The sequence below is a fragment of the Phyllostomus discolor genome, chromosome X (genome assembly GCF_004126475.2).
Source record: "Phyllostomus discolor isolate MPI-MPIP mPhyDis1 chromosome X, mPhyDis1.pri.v3, whole genome shotgun sequence".
NCBI classification, from domain to species: Eukaryota; Metazoa; Chordata; class Mammalia; order Chiroptera; family Phyllostomidae; genus Phyllostomus; species Phyllostomus discolor.
This window is the reverse complement of record NC_050198.1, coordinates 13,316,709-13,343,458: the sequence shown is the minus strand read 5'-3', so window position 1 is coordinate 13,343,458 and position 26,750 is coordinate 13,316,709. Positions and strand designations below refer to the sequence as shown.

At 35.2% G+C, this 26,750-nt stretch overlaps 1 protein-coding gene across 1 annotated transcript; it reads left to right on the top strand.

Moving 5' to 3' along the window:
• Positions 1 to 2,873: 2,873 nt before the first annotated feature.
• Positions 2,874 to 5,270, top strand: LOC114505602 (serine/threonine-protein phosphatase 4 regulatory subunit 3B). Its single transcript, XM_028523426.1, has one exon. It carries the CDS (start codon positions 2,874 to 2,876, stop codon positions 5,268 to 5,270), a length of 2,397 nt encoding a protein of 798 aa, XP_028379227.1.
• The last annotated feature ends 21,480 nt before the right edge of the window (positions 5,271 to 26,750 follow it).

Genomic DNA, 26,750 nt, shown 5'->3' with positions numbered 1-26,750 from the left:
TGAATTAGATTTTTATCTAAAGTGATGTATTTGCAGAGCAGAGTCATCAAGAATTACTTCTGACTACCCTAACGTCATAGGGAGGAAGAATGAAAGAGACAGGCATGCAAAACAGAAGAGAGATTCAGAGTCTTAAGAGTAAATCTGCCCAATCTTGATTTTGAACCTGTCCCAATGATTTTCCTTCAAATAGCAATGATAGTTGGGATAAAAATTATATTGTTTTAAACGTGCCATAATGATGTATGCATATTCTAAGAGAAAGCAGGGCACAGTGGGAACACCAAATTGGAACTCTACAGGTTTACTTTGAAATTCTAGCACCATTATTTTCTGCAGAGGTTTGAACCAAATGCTCAACTCAGTTTTGGAGTTTCAAGTTTTTCCTCTCTAATATAGTAGTAAAAATATCTTCCTCAGGGCATTTTTGTATAAGGATTACAGAAAAAATAAATAATATCTATAGAAGGGATTGCATGGCCCCTGGAATAGGGCATTTTTACATTCCTATTACCTTGCACTCTGTAAAACTACAGCAAAACATAATAATCTTAGGTAGGTAGAACTACGGAAGCAAAAAAGTGTATTGTCTACTTCCCAAACCAAATAAGACAGTAACTGAAAGAATCTACTGCAGGAATAGCAATGAGAAATGCAGACTTAAGACTCTCTTAGACTGTAAAGAGATTCTAGGTAACCTAGTTAAGATAATGGGACCTTAACTGGCCTAAGGGAAGCTCCCTGTGATAAAATTGGTAGAACACAGAAATTTGTGCTGACTGCTTCTCAGAGAATGAAACCTGAAAGCAGATTCAGACAATTGATAAGTACTCTAATTGATTCTGATAGAAACTTTAATATAACCACAGCAGAGGAAAAAATTGGGCACTAGCACGCATGTCATTATTGTTATTACATATTTGCATATTCCCTCTTGTTGAAACTAGACACATGCTTTAAACTAGTACATATATTAATTTTTGTAGTATTCGTTAATCCTTATGTCTAAGTGTTATTTATAATTTGCAAATGTTTCTAAACCAGATGATCCTGGCATTGATTTGAATTTTCTTATGAAATGATTGTCATTTGCATTCAGTTCCTAAGTTCCCCAGCTGTACTGTCCCAGGGAATTTTCCTGTGCTATAATCTCCTGGAGGCTACAACTGCAAGAGAGGTGTGGGAAAGAGTTTTTCTGTGTCTAGTGAAGAGCTGTCACACACCTCCAATGCTATGTAAAATGAAGTGATTGTTACAAATGGGATTCTCTTCAAGTCCAAATGTGCTTGATGTGACACAATTCTCAGTTTTTCTCTTGTAATAATAGGGTTAATGCTTTGGGGAATTTTTTTTTTAAAGAAAACTACAGAACTTGCTGCTACATCAAAAATCAACTTGGTTACTATTAAAATTATATTTAACAGAGTTGTCATATACAAGCTTCTATTTTTCAGTTGGCTACACACAGATGTGGATCTAAAGGAGGAAGTGTTTGACTTTCATCTTCTCTTGATAATTTTATGTTGATTACAAATTATATAGATGGAAGGAATGTAAAATAAAGTGTAATGAAGGCCAAGAAAAGAAGGAGATAGCATAGTTCAGTGGCTGAGAAAACCAATTCTGGAATCAAAAAGATATGTTCAAATCAGTTTTTCAACTTATTAGCAGTGTGACCTTTGGGGATTTATTTTAACTTCTCTAAATTTGTTTCCTGATGTTGAAAGGATGCTTAATACTCCTATATCACTAGGTTAGTATGAAAATGAACTAAGAATAGATATAAAAGTTTTTGTCACAGTGTCAAACATAAGCACTGAAGTATATTTGATCAATTATAATATTACTTTTCTTTATGATAATAATGAGCACTCAAGTATTATTGCCTAGTTGTTGTGTCTGTTTTTGTTACTATATTTATTAAGAAATAGAACAATTGATCTGTGATGTTCAATAGTCACTCAGTTAATTTCAACTGTTTCCTTCTGGCACACTCCTTTCCTAAGAATGGGGAGTGTAGTTATACATTACAAGAAAATTGAAAAAAATTTCTCCCATTTCCTCTGAAAGAAAGAGCTTCAGAGTGAGCGGAACAGAGTGAAGTTTCCAAGTCCCTTCTTCACCCAAGGATGTATAAGTAAGTAAGTGATACAGGTTTAGGCCAAGCTCTATGCACAAAACCCAACTATAGATCTCTGACTATTGCTAATAGTTCACAGGTCACGAGGCTCTTGCTTCTTTTGGGGTGGGTGAGGGAGCCTTTTTAACATATAATGTCCAGTGTGGACTTGATAAGGACATCAACATAAATGATTAAGGTTTCCTTTGTCTAAGATCCTATGTATCCACCCCGAGACACCTGATGAATGAAAATGTTTCTGGGAGACAAAACATCATAAAAAGAACAATGCTCTTGGTTCTAATTCCTAAACCTCCATTTGTAAGCTGGGTGGCAACTCACATTATTACGTATATAACATTCCTTTTGAGTCGAATCTTGCCGTAACTTAGGCTTTCCTAGACAGCTGTGAGCAGGCTGAGAGAGTCTCCGTTTTGAAGCTTATATTAGGAAAGAGTATGGGAAAGCAAAATGGAAAGAGTACGGGGAGCTAGAAAAGGAAGTGAGATGTAGCAGGACTCTGGGAAACCCTACTGACCTCCAGAGCCACCAGCATCCATACAATCCTGACTGCAAGCTGCCATCTTCTGAGATTCTTCCTATGAGCCCCTAGCCGCCATCTTCTCCGACTTTCCCCACCAGTCACATCGGCCACCGTAGCAGCCACAACAGCAACAGCTACCGCTGAGACTGAGTGTTTGCGCAACAAGGCCCTCCCGGAGAGCAGTGCTGAGGTAAAGGCTCCAAGGTCGCCATGGAGAACAAACAGAGTCACCCTGTAAAACTTTATGCCCTGAATGACCGCATACAGTGGGAGAATCAAGGCACAGGGTATGTCACCTCAGTTGACATGCAATCCCAGGGCATATCTCTATTAGTTACTTCAGAGTCCAGTGGCTCATTACTCCTGGAGTCGAAGATATTGCCAGACACACCATATCAGAAACCAAAGGACACCTTAATTGTTTGGTCTGAAGCTGAGAACCATGGAATGGCACTGAGTTTCCAAGAAGCAGCAGGTTGTCAGAAAATCTGGGAAGACATTTGCCGCATTCAAGGTAAAGACTCTTTAGTCAGCATTACACAGGACCTCTTGAATGATGTAGAAATCTCTGAGGAAACACTAGAAACTGATAATATGGATGACCTGCCTAACTGTGAACTCAGTGAACTTGAAAAAATTGCTAGCTTTGTAATCTCGGCTTTCTCTTCGTCTGACAGTAAGAGAAAGGTGGCCTTGATCTTGGAAAATGAGAACTATATTAAAAAACTACTGCGGCTATTCTACTCTTGTGAGAAGCTAGGATACACTGAAGGCTTATACCACTTGCACACAATTATGAAAGGAATCTTATTTCTCAACAAGATATCTTTGCTTGAAACCATGTTTTCTGATGAGTGTATCATGAATGTGGTGGGATGCCTTGAATATGACCCTACTTCGCCTCAGCCAAAAAGGCATCGAGAATTCTTGACCCAAAATGCAAAGTTTAAGGAAGTTGTACCCATAACAGCCTGTAAACTTAGGCAAAAAATACACCAAACGTACAGGGTACAGTATATTCAAGACATCCTTTTGTCTGCATCATTTGGGATGGAAGAGAATTGTCTCTCTGCTCTTAAAACTTTTATATTCCTCAACAAGTTGGAGATAGTCCACATGCTGCAGAAAGATGACAACGTTTTGCCTCAAGTTTTCACACAGTTAAAGGCAAAGTCTACTAATAATGATAAACGACATGAACTGATACTGTTTTTCAAAGAACTCTGTACATTCAGTCAGATGTTAAAGCCTCAAAGCAAGGATGCACTATTCACAACATTGACACAAATGGGAATTCTTCCTACTCTGAAAACTGTAATGAACCTGGATGATTTGCAAATAAGGATGGCTGCTACTGACATATTTTCTTACCTAGTGGAGCATAGTCCATCCATGATCCGCGAATTCATAATAGAAGAAGCCCAGCAGAATGAAGAAGGCAACCTTCTCATTAATTTAGTAATTAAACAAATGACATGTGATACTGATCCTGAGCTAGCAGGTGCTGTTCTTATATTGGAACTTCTTCATTATTTACTTGATCCAGACAATATGTTAATAACACCTAAGTGTGAAAGAAGTAGATTTCTAAATTTTTTCTATAAACAATGTATGCATAACTTCATAGCACCACTTTTGGCTGCTACTTCAAGAGATATATTTGAAGAGGATCATATATTTGGAGCTGACAAAAACAACAAAAATTGCTTCAATAATTACCAAACAGCACATCTGCTTAGCTTAATTTTGGAGATGCTCACATTTTGTGTGCAAAATCACACATATTACATTAAACACTATATTTTGAGAAAAGACTTACTAAGAAATGTCTTGATCTTAATGAGATCAAGGCACACTTTCCTGGTCTTATGTGCTCTTCGTCTTATGAGAAGCATGATTGGCCTTAAAGATGAAATTTATAATAGGTACATCATCAAGGGAAATCTTTTTGAGCCAGTTGTAAATGTTCTTCTGGATAATGGGACTCGGTACAATATGTTGAATTCAGCTGCCCTTTCACTGTTTGAATACATAAGAGCAGAAAATGTAAAGTCTCTCATTGAGCATATAGTTGAAAAGTTTTACAAAAAACTTGAAGGGATTGAATATGTTCAGACATTCAAAGGTTTGAAGTTTAAACATGAACAAGAGAAAAACCGAAAAAGTCAAGTGCAGAAGCGTTTGAATTCTATGGCAAATAGTAAACTGTGTTTCAGAAGTGCCAAAGTCTTGGAGGAGACAGAAGTCTGTTTTAAAGGAAATATAGAGGAAGGAGAAGCAAGAATGTCACCACTGGAAAATGATTTTCAAGATGTTTATGATAAATTTATGGACATCAAAAAAACAACGGAACATGAAGACAAGGTAAATCTTTGTAAAAGGACATCTTCCGATGACTACAAATTTACTTTTTCCCATTCTGCTGGTGCTGCTAATGAAACAGATAGCCCAGTTGGTAGTACCATAATGAGATTAGTGGATTATCCAGATGATGAGGATGGTGATGATGAAGAAGAAGAGGAAGAAGAAGGAGGAGGAGGAGAAGAGGAAGAAGAAGAAGAGGAGGAGCATACAGCCCTCAGGAAAAGACCACGTCTTGACTCATAAAGTCTTTATGAGATGCTCTCGAAATTATTAAAGTCTACTAAAATTCTGGAAACGTTAGTTAGCTAAAAAGTTTGAATTTAAAACTTCCTCATGTGAACTTACGAGTACACAGTAACTAGCAAAGATGCTCAGTGTTAACATCTAGGAAGGTTTAGTTCTGTAAACATCAAGCTTCCAAGAATCTTAATATTGTTTGGAAGGGGTGGGAGAGCAGGTTGATAATATAATATCAATGTAGTTTTGTTCCAGCAGTATATATTAAAAACAGCTGTTAATAGTTGTTACACAACCTGTAACGTTACTTGCCTAAAACCATTGGTTATGTTTTTTTTTTCTTCAGTTGCTTTCTTTGAAACAAAAATTTATGTTTATGCTTATGTGGAGACAAAGTCAACTGGAACAAAAAAGTAAATCTTTCTGTGAGGATTTAGCAAAAGTTTAGCCTTAAGAGTAATTGGAAGGAAGTAATTTTCAGTATGTATTTTCATGAATAAAAAAGGAAGTTGGATTCAAAATGTGCAGTTGTGAATGTACCATTTTATTTTTAGATAAGAGATGCCAAAACTCAGTCCAATAGTATTCTAAAAGGGTATTCTCTAGGGCCTTGATAGTAGGTAGAAGATAATGCTTTCAACTTGGAAGTCATTTCTCGATTCATTAATAAAGCTGTGTGTCTGACTTCAGAGCAGTAATAAAATTTAAAGTGCAGTTTACAAAGACTACTTACAAAAATAGTGCTGAATGAAGTGGCACTTAATATCTAAAAAAACATTTGGACCAGTAAAAGGTCACTTAGGTGTCAAATTCCACATATGGTACATGAAGGGTTTTTTTCCACAAATACCATGTAGTATGAAAGGTTCTTAGAGAATGTAAATGAATGTCTAAAACTAAATTGTAACAAAGAGTTAAGAGTTTTATTTTTACAAGTGCAAGTTAACTAGGTCCATTTACTCTGGATTAGTTTAAATTGAAGCAGTTTCTCTTGTTTTAAAGATTTTAGGGTTAATTTCAATTTTATCCATTATTTTAAGATGAACTGTCTGAGTGTATAAAATATAGTTTTCCAGAAGACAAATATTTACTTTGTATTAAAAATACCACTGTAACTCTTCTGTACATACTGAACTGTAAAATTCAGGAAATAAAAGTGACCCTGTAATTCCCAAAATAAGATCATTTAAAATGTACTATTGTGCCCATAAGAGACATATCCCATGCAAAACTAAGAGATTGTTGTATAAAAACTAAAAGACTGCTACAAAAAGTATATTCCTAAAACAACAAACAAGTATTTTCCAGGTATAAAGTCTGCTCAAGTGTGGACATGACATCAGGAGATGTCATCAGACATTACTGAGGACATGACACAACAGAGGGATTGCATTTTCACATCTCTCAAACCATACTAGTTAAATTCAATGTTGTAATGGGATTATTCAAAGTCAAGTGTGTCTGTCAAAAAAAAGGCAGTTTGTTTAAAAAGTATGTCATGTTTTCCTCCTGGCTAGACTTTCATAGGGAATGTTATCAATAGTACACACATTTACATGCATACACAGTGTTTTGCTTTGAGGAAAATATACTTCACTCTTTGTTTTGGTGGGAGTAGTCCCACTTCTTAACAGAACAGCTATTTACATCTAGACAGAAAAGAACAATTTTTGACACTCTTTCTTCTTATTTTCTTCCCTTGAGCTAGTTTTAATTGGTCATAAAAAATTAACACCATAGGAATAAAAAATGAATATTTGCATTTTGTTGTTGTATTGCCCCCCGTGAGTTTGTAAGGCAAGACAAAGGAGGGCATAAGTGTAATGGAAAGTTTAAAAAAAGGATCTCTATGAGCCCTATTCTAGTCTCAGCTACTTAATATTAGGTAAACAATGTGACAAGCAAAATGGTGCAAAGCCAAATTGCCCATCAGATGGCATAACCTACTAAGGGAAGGTTTAAGAGGGCATCAAAACACGGAAGAGCCATCCTTACTGTCTGCACACTGAGTGCAAAATTGACCAAAATGTTCAGTCTCTCTAGATGTTGCATGTGAGAAGATACCATGTAAAAAATGTTTAATTTCTCCTAAGATTTTTAGAAGTAATTTTAAAAAAACCTTTAGTGGTTTATCTTTCAAAGGAAGAAAAGGTTTGGAATGTCCCAGTATTTCCAATAACATTCAGGTGAGCATTTTTGCAGAGGTGCCCTGGATTTGACGAGGTTTTGGTTTAATATATGAGTTCTGGGAATTTTTATGACTTAGTGACTTTCTAAACATGCCAACTGACGTAACAGATAAAGCAAAAGCTTCATATTCATACAGCCCTTGATAACAATGCAGGCTCTGATACCAGTTTCATGACCTTAGAAGATTTACTTATTTTCTCCTCTAGTTATAATTTCTCCATCTTGTCTGAAAAATTAGAAACTATATGTAAATTACTAAGAACACAGTACTCAATAAATAGCTTTAAAATGTACTATCATCAGCAATAACAGTATAATCATTTCCAAGAAATGGGGGATATAACCAGGTATAAGCATTTGTATCACATTATGCTCATAAAACAATAATCTTATATTCTGGGTTAAGTTGATAGCAACATCAACTTTAAGTGTGTCATGATCTGATGGTGCTTCCAACATCCTCCAGCTTGATCTCCATTGCTTCTCAATGGCATTTTCTCTAATAAAATTCTTGCATGCTAAATTGTCTCAGGATGACTGCTTCTTGGAGAACCTAACAGTATTTCTCTGACACTATTTTACAGGAGAGGCAGAGGCACACAGAAGTGTGGGACCAGAATTACTAGTGCTAGTGAGACTCTATTCAGATATGTTTGTCTGACTATAGACTGAGTTCTTCATCCTAAGTATAATGTGTCTTAAAATGTATGGTGAAAGTACTTTAAAGATTAAAACTAACATATACATATACCCACCATACAGATTTATTAATAATAAAGTAGAAATTTGAAATCAATATATCAGGTTAATGAACAATCAATGCACATAAATAGTAACAATGTTCCTCTTTCTCCTTTACCCACACTTCCAAAGATCATGTTAAGCTAACACTGTTTGAGTTCTCCTCCACAAAAACACAGGACATTACTCTGCAAACCACTGTCATCACACCCACCACAGGAGTTACTAAAGAGATAGCTAATACAATTTTCACTATTGCCTCAGAACTCAAGAGAGATAAAATAGCTAACTTTCACTTGGTGCCACACACCATGCTAAGTACTTTATATGTGTGGTTGGATACTTTGACATCGACAATGGAGGTCCATATCATCATTTCTCATGCATTCTGCCATGCTAGAATTTAGTTGCTAATCTAAGAAAAATGTTGGGAACAGAAGCTTATTTAATTTACAGAGAAATTAAGTCCAATTATATACAACTTGAAATTAAATATATTGCACTTCTTGAGTATGTAGGTTATTTCCTAGTTACTAGACTTGTATCAACTCATGTTACTTTCTATTGGAATGTTTAGGTGTTTGTTTCTCTTTTCCATATTATTGCTTTAGAAGTCATGCTTTCCTTTCTAATTTGATAATTAGTTACCTTTAAATTGTAATATGCACACTTTATTTTATGAAGAACAAATTTAATCAATGTATCCTTCCCTGGAATAATAAAAGAAATCAAATTATATCCATCATCCCTCTACAGTATTGCATGTGATTGCTGTTTTAATATATCTGACACCTTTAGCTGTTTTCACTAGAAGGTTTTTGGTCTCCAAACTGTTGGAATCAGAAGCAAACAAAGTTTGAATTAGATTATTTCCTTCCTCTGCGATAACTAAATTGAGCAATTACATAAGTAGTATTTGGAGAAAACTGTAGAAAATTACTTTAGTTAGAGAGTTACTAAGGCAACCCTATAGAAAACAAGGACATATGAAAATATGCTGAGGAGCTGAATAAACCATGCAATAATATTAGGATGTTTCTGTAGTACACATTTCAAAGATACCCTACAAAATCTTAAGAGCGCTTTAGTCTATCACATTTATCAGTGGAGAACACAGTATTTTTAGTGTCTTTCTAAAGATTGGAAAATATCAGAGAACTGCAGATTTATTTCATGCCAAAAATAAGATATTTTGTAAAAACTATTCATTCACATTTTCTCAGATTTAAGTATTATTCTTTAAACATAATGAAATGTTGTATGATTTCTCCTGATCCTAAGTATGAAGATCCTTTTCAATGTTTAATAAATTATATATTACTGGGAAAAATTGCACAGGCAGAGAAAAGAAGCTTGAAAACACTCCAAATATTGGATTGGAGTTTTACTAGAAAATAAAAGACAGACAAGGAGAGCCCCCAAAGAAAAAAGTTAATTCCTAGTGAGGCAAATTCAGTAATAGACTATCACTGACTGTAGTCTATCAGTGCATCATGGACATTTTTCCACAGAGTAAAGATAGATTTTCATATTAACATAATGAGTAAGGAAAACTATCAGACAAAAAGTTTAATTTTATACAATTAAATATTCATGTCTGGTAAACAGTTAGTACTTCCTTAACTGTGTGCAGCATGTATCCATAGAACTAATATGAAGCCAGTACATACTAGTACTGCATATAAGGTGGTTTACTATTTGGTTGCTCAGTGCTGCAACCAGTCTGCTGCACTGACAGCAATGAGAGTCTGTTGCATAGTATGTTTTGAATATTATTTCATTTTATGTACTGGTGTGAATATGCATGTATGTGTTTTAATGTAAAAAGTGTTCTATAGGTATATGTGAAAAATCAGCATTATATTTGGTGGTGAATCTCTAAAAGAATATCTATTGTAGTCAAGAACAAAATAAAGATGCCAATTAACAACAATTATTTTCCATTGACTGTTGCTCTTAGCCTATGGGATTAGATCAGAAAGAATTAGAAAAAAGAGCTATATTTTCAGGTTTTATCATTGTATACTGTGAAGATCTAAATAATCTGAAAAACAAAAAGAGAATTCAATAAAGGTGTTGGCTACACAGTTAGTAAATGACAACACATAACCTTCCTTTATCCAAAACAATCACAGTAGCTACTTAAAATCAAATGCTTAGTAATAAATATGGTGACATGCATAAAGCCTCTATGAAGAAGACACTAAAGTTTCTTAAAACACAAAATCCTTTAATAAGATTTTAATAAAAATTCTTTAATGCTCACATGCCCTGATTTGGAACAGGAAATCATCATTGTGAGTAATACTGTTTCCCAAACAAACTCATTAGCATAATGCATTCTGAAGAAAACTAATATAAGGGTTTTTTTCTTTTGTTTTTTGAAAATAACAAAATGATTCTGAAATTCACCTAGAAATAGTAGTAGTCAAGAGTAACATGGACTTTTATGAATAATAATAATTTTAGAGGATGAGTTCTAGCAGATTATCAAACTAAATTGTACATCTTGTTTAACAGAAAGAGTTTAATGAAACACTATTGTATTGGTGCAACAAAAAAATATGGGGTTTCTTATATGCTAAGTATGGGGTAAGCTATGTTATGCAAAAGTGGTGTTGGTTCAGCTGTCTAGAAACTAGGAGAAAAAATGCAACTTTAGGTTACATTGCTTCTCTCATTCAAATAAATTTTACAGAAATCATACATTTCAAGAAAATAAATCAGAAACCTACTAGGAGTTTATTTTGTGAAGATTTTACTAATTATAGGTGGTGACAAATTATTTATATATATGAAATCCAAGTGGTGACAAAGGGAAAGACTGATATATTTGATGACATTACAAAAAAGTGTTCAATATTGGTTCAAAAAAGCCAAATATATTTCCCTTTTCCTCTTGGTCATACTTTTTCTTTTTACAATGAAAGTAGATAAACAAACTAAATTTAATGGTTGGTAAAAACATAAAGTAGCAGTTCACAGAAAATGAAATACCAAAAATCAGTAAACATGTAATCATGTACTCTGTGGCAAACTGAAAGAGATATCCCTCAAAAGATATTCAATCCTAACCCCTGGAAATGGTGCATGTTACTTCATATAGCAAAGTCTTTGCAGATATTAAGGGTCTTGGGATGGAACGATGATCCACTATTACTAAGGTTGACCCTAAATGCAATCCTTATAAGAGGAAAGCAGAGAGAGGTTTGATTTACACATACAGAGGAAAAAATAATGGGAAGACAGAGCAGAGAGAAATTTAAAATCTTAGCCTCAAAGAATGGAATGTTGTGGTGATGAGCCAAGGAATGCTAAGCAGTCACCCAAAACAGATTCTCCTCTTGAGCCTCTGGAGGGAATGTGGCCCTGCTGAAACATTTATTTCCACCCAATGATATTGATTTTTGAAATTTTTGCCTCTAGAACTGTGAGAGAATTTTTGTTATGGTTGTTTTAAGCTACCTATCCATTTTGTGGAAATTTGTTACAGCAGCTCTACTAATTAAAACATAAGTTAAAATAACAATGAGATGTTATCCTGCACTTATGGGCAAAAATTTTAAAACTTGGTGAAATATGGTGATAGAAAAAAATGGGGTACTTTTAACTTGTTCCATTTCAATTTCAAAATATGCACAGAAATCAACACAACTTTTGATAGTTATCTTTCTAGATTTTTTCTGCTGATATATTAAAAATTGTGAAGCAACAAACATACCTTGATATTTATTGTAGCATAGAGTGGCAAATTCTGTAAGTATCTTCTTAAGTGTCTATCACTAAGTGGTTAGGATTACATTATAATATTTTAGGTAAAATAATGGTATTTATAGAAAAATATGTACACTTGTAAGATTTTTTAAAGATTTTATTTTTTATTTTTAGAGAGAGGGAAAGAGAGGGAGAGAAACATCAATGTGTGTTTGTCTCTCGTGCACCCCCTACTGGGGACCTGGCCCATAACCTGGGTATGTGCTCTGACTGGGAATTGAACCAGAGACCCTTTGGTTCACAGGCTGGCACTCAATCCACTGAGCCACTCTAGCCAGCACTGTAAGACTATTTTAAATGAGATTCTTCTGTTTCAGTTTCAAATGATGTACTCATGTTGGACAGCAAAACTATAGTTGCCAAAGTGAAGCTCTAGTCCATTTATGCAGTTCATATAAGGAAATTTTATTAAAAATAGTTTGTGACCTAGAGCCCACACTTGAGACACTATAAAGTAGTTTAAATTGAAGCTGGATAAAGAGATAATTTCTTTGGAGATATTTTTGGTAGGGCTCTGATACTTCCTTATTTCACCATAACATGTATCTCTTGGAGGGAGAAGACAAAGGTGTGTTTCATTGCTAGTTTATTGAGAGGGGATTTATTTAAAGAAACCAGCTGAAGCTTTTGAAAACTATCTACTGAAGTTTGAGGAACATAGTGACCTTGTGTTTGACTCATTCCTGAGAATTTAAAGAGACTGGAATTATCCAAAGAGAAAAAGGATCATATTTAGAATAAACTGCACTTCCATCTACAGTGTGTTTTTCACGCACTGGTATGTTGATATGCATTTAGAGAGGTAGAACATAGCTTGAAGCCATCTAAGTAGGGGCATGGTCCAAAAAAGCTACCTGAAAGAGAGCTGGGGCTACAGTTTGGAGAGTCTATGGCTATGGAAAATGAGGAACTTACGAGCCATCACACACATCACAGGGATGGATTATTATCCATGGTTCTTTGTTCAGCCTTGGATAGTGTCTTCTCACATGAATCTAATCAGTAATTGGCTAAATACCTAAAGGGGACTTTCTGAAGATCTCTGGAGTTCTCTCTCTGTACAGCTCTCTCCTGTACTCATTTCTGAGAATAATGGCTACCATGGTCTACTTGGGACTGCCAAGTCCATCCAAGGGATCCTATAGGGCAGTGCCAGGAAACTCTATGGCCAAAAACTCTCTCTATAGAGTAAGCTTGGGCAATTCTAGGTCTTATCTTATTTGTGTCCCACCTCTCAAGAATCTCTGTACTTTTTTGACTGATGTTCAGTGTATTGCAACTATTATCTGTTTTGGGTGTTATAGTTGAGAAGACTGAATCCAAGCCTTGTTATTTCACCTTAGTCAGAAGTATGATTTTCAGATTTTTAAAGTAGAAATGTCAGGAGAAATGTATACAATAAAATTCTAAACAAATGACATCTTCTCCATTTTACACATATATCTATCTTCCCCTCTCACCCAAAAGGCTTTTCAAATCATAGGAGAAAATAAATCTCTGAAAGACTAAATCCATTGTCTTCACCTAGTTAACTCCCTTCAGATCTCAGCTCACTCTCACAAGATTCCTTTCTCTCTTCATGCCAAAGCTCTGCTTACCCACAATCCATAGCATGTGTTTCAATTATAATTTCATTTTTACGTAAATACTCATTTGGTTAATCTTAATTTCCCTTCCTAGGATGTAAGCACTGCAAGAATGGGTACCAAAGCTTTTATGCCCAGTGCTCTCTCCCCAGTGGCTGTTTGTTATAATGTAAAAGAACAAGGAATGGTGTCTCTTAGATAATATGAGGTATTGCAGGAAGGTTGAATGTAGACAGAATCATACTGATACAGAAATTTGAACAGAGAAAATATTTCCTAGGGATAGGCCATCGCATAGATTTGCTAACATCCTCCCTATAAGAATTTTTCAAAACCCTATACCCCTCCCACATTTTTTAAGTGGCAGGTAATATTTTAGCAAACTTTGAAATAATTTCAAAGGGTATAATTTCATACATACTGTAAAAATTATAGTTTAAAATAAAACCATTGCCAATGGAAGTGAAATCCTTGTGGTGTCCCAAGGAAAGCATTCCAGGAGACCCACAGGGGAGATTTTAGTGTGGTAAAATTTATTCAGTTAGAAATAGAAGGCTGCCTCTGTGTCCCATCTCTGTCCACCATGGAAAAATACAACCATGCCTTCAGCAAAGCTAAAACAAAGGCCAATGTCCAGAGTTTCTGTTTAATTATTCTGGCATTAGCAGTCTCAGTCCTTATTCAGGTAGCTTAGTGCTATTCCTGGTTGTGCTGCTATACCCAGGCTTCCACCTGAGGCCTGTGTGGAGTCCTTGGTACATGCTTACAATGGAGAGAAAGTGAAAAGGAAGAGAGTGAGTATATTTCCAGCCAAGGTGGGTGGGGAGGGAGAGACAGAGACAGAGAGCTTCTTTTTTTAAGATTTATTTATTTTTAGAGAGAGGGGAAAGGAAGGAGAAAGACAGGGAGAGAAACATCAATGTGTGGTTGTCTCTTGTGTGTCCCCTACTGGGAGCCTGGCCTGCAACCCAGGCTTGTGCCCTGACTGGGAATTGAACTGGTGACTCTTTGGTTCACAGGGTACACCCAATCCACTGAGCCACACCAGCCAGGGCAGAGAGCTTCTTTTTTAACTGGGGTATATTATCTCAGGCGTGGGACAAACCAAGTGTTTTTTTTTTTTTTTCAAAATAACCAATCAACTTCCTAAGCATCCATGAGCTTACGCTGGGCCCAACCCCTAGTCAATTGATCCCTTTCCCAGGTTAGACTGACAGGCTTCTATGGTCAAGCACCTCACCCTGCACGATTTTGACTTCTATTGCACATGTGCTTACCTTACCCTACTCCTCCTGACAATCAGTTACTGGAGCAGAGAAAGGGGGGGTGTTAATCTTTGGCAGGACAATGCTGTGATCCTTTGGAGTGTGTGAAACTGTAGCTTCCTGGTGAATCAGTCAGGCTTATGCTCCCTGGTTGGTTATGCTCAACAATATCTGATTCCCTTTGCTTTCTTCCATTATTACTAACTAACCAACTACCTATGGTAACTAAAGCATGACATTATTCTTTGAATTGTAACCAATGGAAAGTAAATACCACTATGAGTTTTTATTCATCATCCATTGAAAAATAATGCATGAACAAGATCTTTACATTTAGGGATCCTATATTTTCTTTATACCACCTGGAAATTGTTCTAATCCATTTTAAGTTTAAACATGTTTTATTGATCACTATTAATGGAAAATTAAGAAAAACTTAGAATTAAGACACTTGAGACTATAAAGGACTCCAAATTGAAGTTAGGTAAAGAAACATATTTTCCATTTTAATTATGGAGCATTATCTAAAAAGGTTCACTTTGAATTATTTGATTCTTTAAGAAATTGTACCTTTGTTTGGGTTATATTTGTTAGGGTCTATGCCTTGTGAAGTTACATGTTAACTTACATAGATGGTATTCAATAGAGATACAGTATTTCTTTCAGATAGAGAACATAATCTTAAGAATTTATTTTTCTATAAGATATTAAATATCTTTGTCTTAAACTGACAACATAACCATCATTTGAATTCTGCTTTGAACCAGCCTTCTCACATGCTGTTTCTCTCATTATTTCCCTCATTATTGAATTAAATAAATGTTTGATATATGTTCACTTTATAATTTTAACTTTTAAAAAGATATTCTTTATAATACCTTACCCTAAATAAGAAAAAATACTATATATATATAGTATATATATAGTATATACTATATATACTATATATAATTTCTATAGTATATACTATAGTATATACTATATATAATTTCTATAGTATATACTATATACTATATAATTTCGTGTATATATATATATATATGAAATTAAATTTTAACATGTGCTTTATGACTGTGGACATAGGATTTAGGAGGTATTAAAAATGAAACTCAATTTGAAGATCTAACTGTCTTTATTAAGTGATTCGTGAATCAGGTAGCACCTCATCTAGTAGTAACTAGAAGGGTACTCTGGTGAATTGTGCAAAATGGAAGATTTTTATCACCAGAAAGAAGGGAGAACTAAGATTTAAAAGAGTGGATTATTTCCAGCAAGGACACCTTCCCTTAAGTAAAAGCAGAGGTCTTATCAGGCAGATTATCTCACTAGTACGGATCAGGAAATTCCAGATTAATTGGTTAAAAATTTTACTACTGGGAGATGCTGAAATAGCAATTTGGTTAGTAATTAACTTTTGGTTTGGTGACTGGCTTAGCAAAAGTGACACCATATTGGACTATTGTTTTTTTCTTATTAATGGGGTTAAAATATATTTTTTGTGGATTTATTTTTGTTACTGAACGGGAGCAGAGTTTGCCACCCCAAACTATGCTTCTTAGGGAAGCATATTGATTATTTTAGCCTGGTTATTTTTAAGAAACAGGCTTGGGGAAGCTCTGAAACCTAAGTAGAAGTAACCCTTTGTAACGACATTTACATTGTATGGAAATTTCCAACTGTAAGGATGTTTCCCTTACTGTACCAGGCCTTCCCTCACTATCAGTAGAGAAGGCTAGGACTTAAAACTTCATAACAACCATACCCTTTTCACTGTGCTTTTCCTAGTAACCTCCAGAAGTGACTCTCCACCCCCAACATCTTTTGTCTTTAGCTGAAGTTGGTATTTAAGGTGAGGCATCTACCATTTTGGTTGATTACTCAGTTTCCTTGGGTCTCTCCATATATACAAGGTGTATACATGTTATTAAACTTTAATTTGCTTTTCTCCTGCTAATCTGTCTCATTGAAACCAAGGATCCTCAAAATTTTTATCTGATTTCTGACTGTAGCTTTAGAAATCATTTCCCCCTCTCTCTACACCTGTTATGGATCTAGGCTTTCCCTTCAATAATCAGTAACCCCTGAGACAACAGAAGACAGTCTCTCTATACTCCTCAAAGACCTTGGCTTTCCCTTGGTTAATAAGTGACCCCTGAGGCAGCAGAAGACAGTAGCCCAGACAAGACTAATGGGCAACCAGGTCTGGACTACTGGTAGGCTAAAGATAACATCTTGACCTAAGATGTAGTTCAGTTCCTGAACCCTAAGATGGAATGAGCTACTGGCTACTTGTCCATGAAACCAGAGGGGTGCCAGAGATGACCTCTGAGCTGTCCTTAAGACCTAAAAGAATGATTTATTATGCTTATCTCACACCTCTGACCAATCAGCACCCTACAGGACTTCCTAAACCATGGTGTCTTGTGATTTTACCCTATGTAATCTATAACCTACATGCCATCTGGGAGTCAGGTCTACCAGATCACTAGCTCAATATTCTGATTGGCACCAATCCTATAATAAATAACCTCTTTACTCCACTGCAAACACCTGCTCCTGCATTTATTTGGGACAGTGCATGCAGGCAGAATGGACTTAATTATTGGGGTTTGATAACATCATGTCAGTTTGATTAATAGATCAGCCAGAAAAACTTTGAAGGGTAGAGGAAATTTTCCCTGATATTACAATGATTTTTAGTATGCAATTGGTCAAAGCAATCTAAGTACATTCTATATATTTAAAATTATTACTAAGTAGAGTTTTATGAAAATTCTACTTCCTCTTAAAATAAAATATGATAGGAATTAGCCTCATTACTTAATATCTGACAGCTAACACTTTGTATTTTGTTAATGGGTGGGAAAAATATTAAACATTTCACAAGACAAAATGAGAATTGAATTTATAAAGGAAATTAATATTTACAATATGATTTGATAAAATAGGTTTTAGCTTCATTATCAAAAGCCTATACGAAATTTGTATAAAGTCAGGTAAAACTTTTATCCTTGAATTTTCTCCAGTGTGTCTTGAAAATGTTCATATGAACCTTCCACTTCCATATGACAGTATTAAAATCTTTAACCAATACTTCTTTGGCTATTATTCAAAGGTAATTTTCTTTCTGGCTAATGACTAACCCTTAGGGATGAGCATTGAGAAAAGCTGAAAAGAGTTGCTTCTATTGGATATTTATATATATGGAAAAACATCATTTTGAGCTTCAGTATGTCATACTAAAACTTTAGTGTTCTCTCATGAGACTCTCTTTCAAAGGTGATGTATGCCTTAACAACAGTCTGATGGAGCAAAGACATTAAATAAATATCACCATTACTCCTACCATCACACTATCTGAATTCAGAATATCTCATCATGGAGCAAAACAGCACATTTCTAACAGATGGCTCATAAATGAACTATGTAGAAAACAGGAAAATACAGGGAACTTTACATGTTTATGCTTCCTTGATTCAAGTTTAAAGCAAGCTTTACCTTTGTTGATGCCCTGGAGATTTTCACACCCTAAGGCAATGCTCCGTTGTAGGACTCAGGATGAATGAGAATTGCAAAGAAAACTCAATATGTAATTCTTATGTAAAGAGAGAGGAATTGTATTGTGAAATCATAGCTTTCATAGTCAAATCAATTTCAGAGAAGTGTACAAATGGAAGGTGGCTACTTGGTAATTTGTGCCTTTAAAATGATCTATTCATATCCTACTCCAGAAAAGGTTTGGCTAGCTTCCAAGTATGGATGATCTGCACATAGAAGGCTACTTGTCCATGGCATTCAGTGTGAGTTTTGGAGCAGAAATGTGCTTCTGGGCAGTGTTTTCTATTTTTTTCTTGTGATAGGAGTCATCTGGAGCTCTCTCTAGACTTCGAAAATCTGCAGTTCTTCTCTAGAGATTCTGAATCAGTAGGCCTGGAGTGGAACCCTGCCAATATGTAGTTTTAAAAAGTGTTCAGCTGATATTTGCAACATCTAAAGCTAGATATACTTTGAGAAAATGTCTCAGGGATGTGGTTTTTAAATGTGACTTCTCAATTGTTGATTTAGGGAAGCTAAAATAACAAACAAATAGCACTGGCTGGTGTGGCTCAGTGGACTAAGCACTGGCCTGTAAGCCAAAGGGTTGCCAATTCATTTTCCAGTCAGGGTACATGCCTGGGTTGTGCACCAGGTCCCCAGTGTGTGTGTGGGGGTTTGAGAGGCAAACACACAATGATGATTTTCCCCCTCTTCTTACTCTCCTTTCTTCTCTCTCTAAAAATAAGTAAACCAAATCTTAAAAAAATAACAAGCAAAAACCTAGGTGCCAGACTTTATAGGAAGTTAAAGCATAGACATAATATTTCATTAATTAAGACTTCATTTTTCATGTAGTAAATCTATTCACAACAAAACTGAGGGGAACATACAGGGATTTACCATATAACCCTCTGCCCTCCAACATATGCATAGCATCCTCCATTATCAACATCCTCCACCAGAGTAGTACAATTGATGAACCTACATTGACACATCATAATCAACCAAAGTCCATTGTTTACCTTAAGATTCACTCTTGGTGTTATATATCCTATGAATTTGGACAAATGTGTATTGACATGTATCAATCATTATGGTATTGTTAACCTAAAAATAAAAGGCCAAAGTGAGAGGTAATGAAGTTTAATTTGTGACCCAAAAGATTAGCTATCCTGGAAACACTGATTCAGGCAGAAAACAAAATAATGTTCTGACTGGGTGAAAGCAATGGGTATGTATAAAAAAGGAAAAGTAAATGATTACAGGAATAGAAGAAAGTAATTTCTATAGGTTTAGATAAGGTAAAGAAGGAATTTCTATAGGTACAGATAAGCTAACAGAGTGATGCTCATTCTAAAGAATGTCTTTTAATTTTCAGTTCTGGTAGTCATAATGTCTGCTTCCCTGTTAGCTGTGCAAATAGTCATTTGGAATATAATGTTCCTTTAGATCCAATCCAAAAGTTATTTTGCCCTATTTTTAACATTCCATAACAAAGGTTTGAGGAGTAAAATGTGCAAGATAATTCCTCTAGGAGGGCCACTCAGATTCCATTTTGAACTGCTTCTATTTATCTTATTTTTTCACAATATCATTCAGAGTAGTTTCACTGCCCTAAAATTCCCCTGTGCTCTTTAAATGCTGTGATCAAAGCCAGTCAGCAATTGCCTTTTTTTTATTAACAGCTATAAAGGGCCTATTTGTTTTCATGTTGATGCCTACTGAATTTATTGATTTTATTGAGTGCCAAAATATAAATATGTTAGTGCTTCTCCATATTGGTATATTATACAATTGCAGGTCTAGGTATAGTTCTTCCTTAGGAAAATTTAAATGAAATGTTTGTAGAGCTATCAATTTATAGAAGTTAAGTCATATGTAAAATAACAAGTTCATTTGTATTTTTATAGTTTGTTTTATTGAAAACATGGTCACAGTGCTTAAAAGGGCAAAGGTAGTGGCTATGCAATGCAATATCAATGGTTTATTGTTTTAACTACCAAATACTTAAACAGAAGGAGAACATGCAATGCAAGCACCATCACTGTGAAACTATTTAATACTTCATGGTCTGAGTTTTGGATAAATTGAGGTACACCTGTCCATAAAAGGCAAGTCAGTCTCCCTTTATTTCTATAGTGAATGCTTTATTTGCTTTTTGGGCTAAATATCACAAAGCACTTACCGAGCAATGTGTGAATTAACATAAATCTCTGAGAAGTCATCATATCAAATTTTAATTAATGAAACTGATGTTCATCCCTCCTTTTGGGCTCTCAATTTTTTAAGAAGTATTTTTCTAATATTTTTGAAATACAATTCACACAGCAAACAGCTCACTCATTTAATATGTTCAGTTCAAAGGTTTTTAGTATATTCACAGAATTGTATAATCTGCACCACAATCAATTTTATGACATTTTCATCACCTGAAAAGAAAACTTGTACTCTTTAATTATATCACCCATTAGTCTCTCAGCCCTAAGCAACCACCATTCTACTTTTTGTATGTATTTGCTTATTGTAGACCTTTCACATAATTGTGATCATATACTATATGAACTTTTAGGACTGGCTTTTTTCACTAAGCCTAATATCTTCAAGGTTTACCCATGGGGTAGCATGTATCAGTACTTCATTCCCTTTTCATAGCAAGATTCTATTGCATTGTATGAATATACCACGTTTTGTTTGCCTATTCATCAGTTGACAAATAACTCATCTAAAACGGGCTGGTTTTAATTCCATTTTTCTTGAAATATTGCTTCAATGTCAACTTACCTATAGTATAGCTCTGAAAATATTCTTGTTACATTGTAAGAGCCCACAGAAAGATAAATTTGAGGCACTTTAAAGAAATAAGAAAATGTAAAACTCTTTTTATGCTGTTTCTTATCCCTTAATCATTCCAGTCTATTTTTAAAGGATTTTATTTATTTATTTTTAGAGAGGGAAGGGAGGGAGAAAGAGAGAGAGAGACACACATCAACGTGCGGTCCTGGGGGCCATGACCTGCAACCCAGGTATGTGCCCTGACTGGGAATCGAACCTGCAACACTTTGGTTTGCAACCTGCGCTCAATCCACTGAGCTATGCCAACCAGGCCAGTCTATTTTTTTAACTTAGATTTAATATTGAAGACTTTTGGGCTATAGCCCTATATTGTACACCCATTCTGAAATGCCAGGTCAATACAAGTTAATTTATTAACTGGGATTAATTTTCCATTCCTAGTCAAATTCAGACAACAAAATATTGAGCTCATTAATAATTGAAACAATTTCTTAAATTATGTTTGCTTTAGATATTTTTATATTAAAGCTAGGAAAAATAGAATTACCTAATAATGAAGAAATTCATCACCAGGATTCCTGCTGTAAGGGGTGGTGGAATTAATTCCTTTGTCCTGTTTTTTAAGGCATTGCAGTTGAAGGAATAAAATTTAAAAATCAACATAAAATGATTTTCACAGTTATCTAATGAAATATGAGTAGTTATAGCTGATAAACGACTAGCATGAAAAGAATCGGTTGCTATTTGCTGGAACTGCACAGCCACTGATAAAAATAGTGAGCTCCTCAAGTCCCTGCTATTATTATTCCCACAGGCTCTGGCAATGAAATCTTTATAATGACGAACAGTCATTGTTAATGAAAATGAAGATTATACTGTATCTTCAACAAGGGAACTATTTATGTAATAGAAAGATCGAGTTTAATATAATCAATGAACACCAGGGTTGGAGGTTGTATGAGGAGATAGAAGCTGGTTTATAACAGTAAGTTATATGATGTCTCAGGTCTTAGATAGTGTTCTGGAGTTTTGGGTTGTATAGTGCTCCATGGATGAAAAAAAAATACTAATAAAGAATAGAAAACTAATTCTATCATTATTAAAATGAGACCATCAAAATGATATACAAATATACACTTTTAAAATTAAAATTATACGTGATTAATTAGTTTGGGTAAATGGTTTAATTTTGGAATCATGTCACAATCAAAATAATTGAATCTTTTCAGAATTCTCCATACAGAGTTATTCTAGTATGTGAAATATAAAATTAAGAAAACATATTTTAGTAGATGGCCACAGTTGTCATGTAAAGCAATTCTCTCCAAGGACTTGAATAATTGATAATAAATCTGTCACAAATTCAAATACATACATATATATATATATATATATATATATATATCTTTTCAGACCACAATGACTTTTAATAAAATGATGGTTTTACAAGCCTTTGCTTACTTGTTTGTTTGTTGTAGCAAGAGATGGTTTTACTAGCTGTAGGAGTTCTCACACCATCTTCTTTCAACATGAGGCAATGGCAATTATTTTCTTGCAAGGTAGAACCAAGGATGGTTCCATTGCCTTAGCATATGAAAAGTGATGTTATATGATTTTTCCCTTTCATTGTGGTGGTATATTTGCATCGAATATCTTTTCATTGTGTTCTATAACTTCAAGTTGCCATTCTTGTGACTAATAGAGTTAAAGCAAAATGAAATTACTGTCTCAATTTTTTGATCTGAGCATAATACATCTTAATTGTTGTGGAAATGACTTTAAACAGTTATTTTAATTCAAAATATGTGGGGGAAATTTTTGACCAATAATCAAGGAGTATCTCTTTTTCCATTCAGATATTTAGAGTATTGAGTATGTGCTATCTATAAGTCAGTGAATGAAAGGCTCAGGTTTCTAAAAGATAGGATCTCAGACAAAAGCATTGTTTTATGTCCTAAATTAATTTTACATGACAATCAGATATTACCAGCTTTGATTTCCAGCTCTGCTTAACTACTGTATTATTGCAATGATCCAGTCAAAGCTTCCAGACACATATCACCCTAGGACTCCCTTCTCATACCTCATAGGGCAGTTTATAGGAGGAGGTATGCCCATGGTCAAGTACTACAAAAATCTTGTGACCTTCCTTCTCCCTTGATGTGGCCTAACTTTTTTAACCCCAAAATGCTCAACAATGATGACATTTAATATTTTATTGATTTATTTCTCATTTTAAATACTCATCAGAAATTTCCACCATTTACCAAAAATTATTTCAAAGTAGCAAGTTAGAAGAGTTTCTGATGATACACCATTGAACGTGAAGAAACATCCCACAGTGTGTTGCATTTACTTGTTACAACTTCCAAATTATCCTGTACACTGGTATGGCTTAAGCCTGCTCACTAAGTAATGGGCTGGCAACTCTTCCTATTCACAGGAAATTCGTATTCACAAAGCCAGTGAAACAGAAAAGCTCTATTCTATTTCAAAAATCTCAAGTTCATGTCAAATAATATATTTTTAAAGATTTTCCTTAATATCTTGGTCAATAATGTTAGTCAACATGAATGAATTGAGAGCTCATTCATTCATTGATTTGTTTACTTACCATTTGCAGAAAATATAAAAATTCCAGTTTCTAAAGACTGAGGTTAAAGGTTCTGCTGTCTATGAACTCTGGGTATAGTATCATTGTAACCTAACTCTTTAAAAAATCATAACTTTACCCATAAGGAGGCTTGTGTTTTTATTGAGATTTATAAACTTTAATCTTGGCTATTTTCTGTAGTGAGTACTTAGATCACAATTTAGACTTTATTATTTGTTCATCAAATAACTTGTTAATTAAATAACATTAAATTATCAAGGTCTTGCTGTAAGCTCTCTACTTATGGGGATATAAAAAGGAAAAACTTGTCATTAGATTGCACAAACGTTTATAAAATTCAGATATGTAACAAATAATATATATACACATGTACATATGCATAGCAAATTTCCCTGATAAAATTGTGTGACATTGGGTTAGAAACCCAGTGATTTAGCTGTTAAATAATCAGGAGTTTGAGGAAAGATGTGAGGAACAGATAAAATGTCAATTAGAATGTACAGCAATTATCTAGCTGGGAAATATAGTTGAGAGAATTATAATTAAGGGGCATTTTTCATTGAGGTGTTAAAAATGCAGAGAACTTTAAAATACACTCAGGCACTTGCTTAAAACTGGGATAAATACCATACAATCTCACCTTTAACAGGAACCTAAACAACAAAACAAACAAACAAGCAAAATATAACCAAAGACACTGAAATAAAGAACAGGTTGACAATGGCCAGAGGGGTGAGGGGAGGGAGTTTCAGGGGAAAAGGGGAAGGGTTTACAGGAACAAGTATAAAGGACACATGGACAAAAACTAGGGGGGGTGGAAATGGGAGGGGGGTGGAAATTGGAGGGAGGTGGGGAGCACTGGGGGGTGGGCTGGGTTGGGAGTAAAAGAGAAATCTGCACTTGAACAACAATTAAAATGAAACAATGCTATAAAAAACTGGGATAGATCTGAGAACTGTGTTGTTAGGTGATTTCTTCATTGTGCAAACATTGAAGCGTGCACTTAGTGTAACCTCCTACTGTAATTTCATGTGCTATATGTTTATACACCTGGCATGCAGTAGTTTTGTTTACACCAGAATCATGACAACTGTGAGTAATTGTAGTGTAAGTCCTGGCGGTTGTTTTTTCTTTTTGTGATGCAAGTGCCTGACTTAACCTTTGATTGTGAGATAGTCATTTCAAAGAGGCACCCATTTCAGTGAACACTATCTTCATTAAACACTTTGCCAGCCACCAGGCTGTATAAACAGCAGCCAGTCCACCTCCCCAACTGAGGATTGTTTGTTTTAGAGATCTTAGTTGATTTTGATAGCTGAGCATATGGGCCACTTGTTTTTTTCTTCCTGGTCTTTGAATTCCTGCTCTTACATTTTAAATTCACCAATAAACCGTGAGCCTTTGAAACCCTAGGTCCCCACCCTCCACCTCAATAAAAGCAGAACCCAAGGCCCTTGTTAGGTCTGTAAGTAAAAAAACTCTTTGATCCTTTAAAGTTTCTTAATGGTTATTGTTGAAGACTGTGTTGTGATTGTAATGAAATCCCAAAGGGTCAGTCAAGATTTAACATTGGCCAGAAAGTAGAGCTTCTGTGGGAAGCTCACAAGGCCCAGGTGAATGAGCCCAGAAGTTTCTAGTGAGAGCATGTGTATTGATAGGCTGAAGCACCACAAAACAGTAATGCATGGCCTTGCTTTAGGACATTACTGCGACAGCTACTATGTCACTAGGTGATAGGAATTTTTCAGCTCTATTATAATCTTATGGGACCACCATCATATATACATTATGTCCTTGACTAAAATGTCCTTATGTGGCATGTGACTATGCTATGTTGTAATACAACTAGATAAAAGTGCTTTGGTCACATGATGGAAGATAAGGTTGTAGCTATAAAAGGCAGATAGTTAGGGACTTGTGTGTGAAACCAAACAATTTCTTTGGAAAGATGTTAAGAAACAGGGACAAATGCCTTTGTTTATGATGTGGCTGATTAATAAGTGGCAAAACAGGTGACAGGGGACTGATAAGAAAAGCATTACTATAACTCAGGAAAGATATGAGGACTTAAGTCAATGACAAAGGGGATACAGCTTGGTATTTTTTCTTCATAACACTTACTAATATTTGACATTTTATTGGTATGCACTTATTTGATTTATGTTCTCTTACTAGAAGGTAAGCTCCATAAAGGCAAGAACTATGTATTTTTTAGTTGACTGTTTAATCCCTAGTGCTTAGAACAGAGGCTAGTACTGTTAACATAGGTAATTAGCTAATTATTAATAAGAAAGAGAGCAAAGGGACTTAGACACTGAGTTTAATAAACTGGGGAACATAAGCCTGTTTGCTTCACTAGGAAGCTACAGAGTCACAACCCAGGGGATTACAACATTTCTATACCAAGGAGATTAACACTCCTCTCTTCTCCATCTCCAGTACCAGATTGTTTGGGGAGCAGGTGTAGGTAAGCATGTGCACAATAGAAGTCAAAATGGCACAAGAGATGGTGTTTGACCATAGAGGCCTGTCAGTCTAACTAGGGGGTGGACCTATCAAAAGCCCACAAAAGCTTCAGAAGTTGATTGGTTATTTTGGAAAAACATTTGGTCCATTCCAAACCCAAGCTGATATAACCCCAGGGAAACAAAGAAGCTCTTTCTCAGTCACTCAGCGACAGGAACTTCTCCCATTCACTTGTGTACTCTTTCATCTGGGAGCACATAACCATATGGGTCTAGCAGCTACCAGGGCCCACTGCACAGAAACTCTGGACACTAGCTTTTGTCTTGGCCTAGTTGAAGTCATGGTTGGACTTTTTCCATGGAGAGATGGAATAAGAGGGGAAATTGGAAACCAGGGGCAGATTTTTCTGAATAAACCTTGTCATGTTACAATCTCTTGTGTGTGGGTCCTTGGTATGCTCTCCTTGTGATCCCACGAAAGAGCCTGATTTGCATTGACAACAGTACCTTTGCTAAACAAA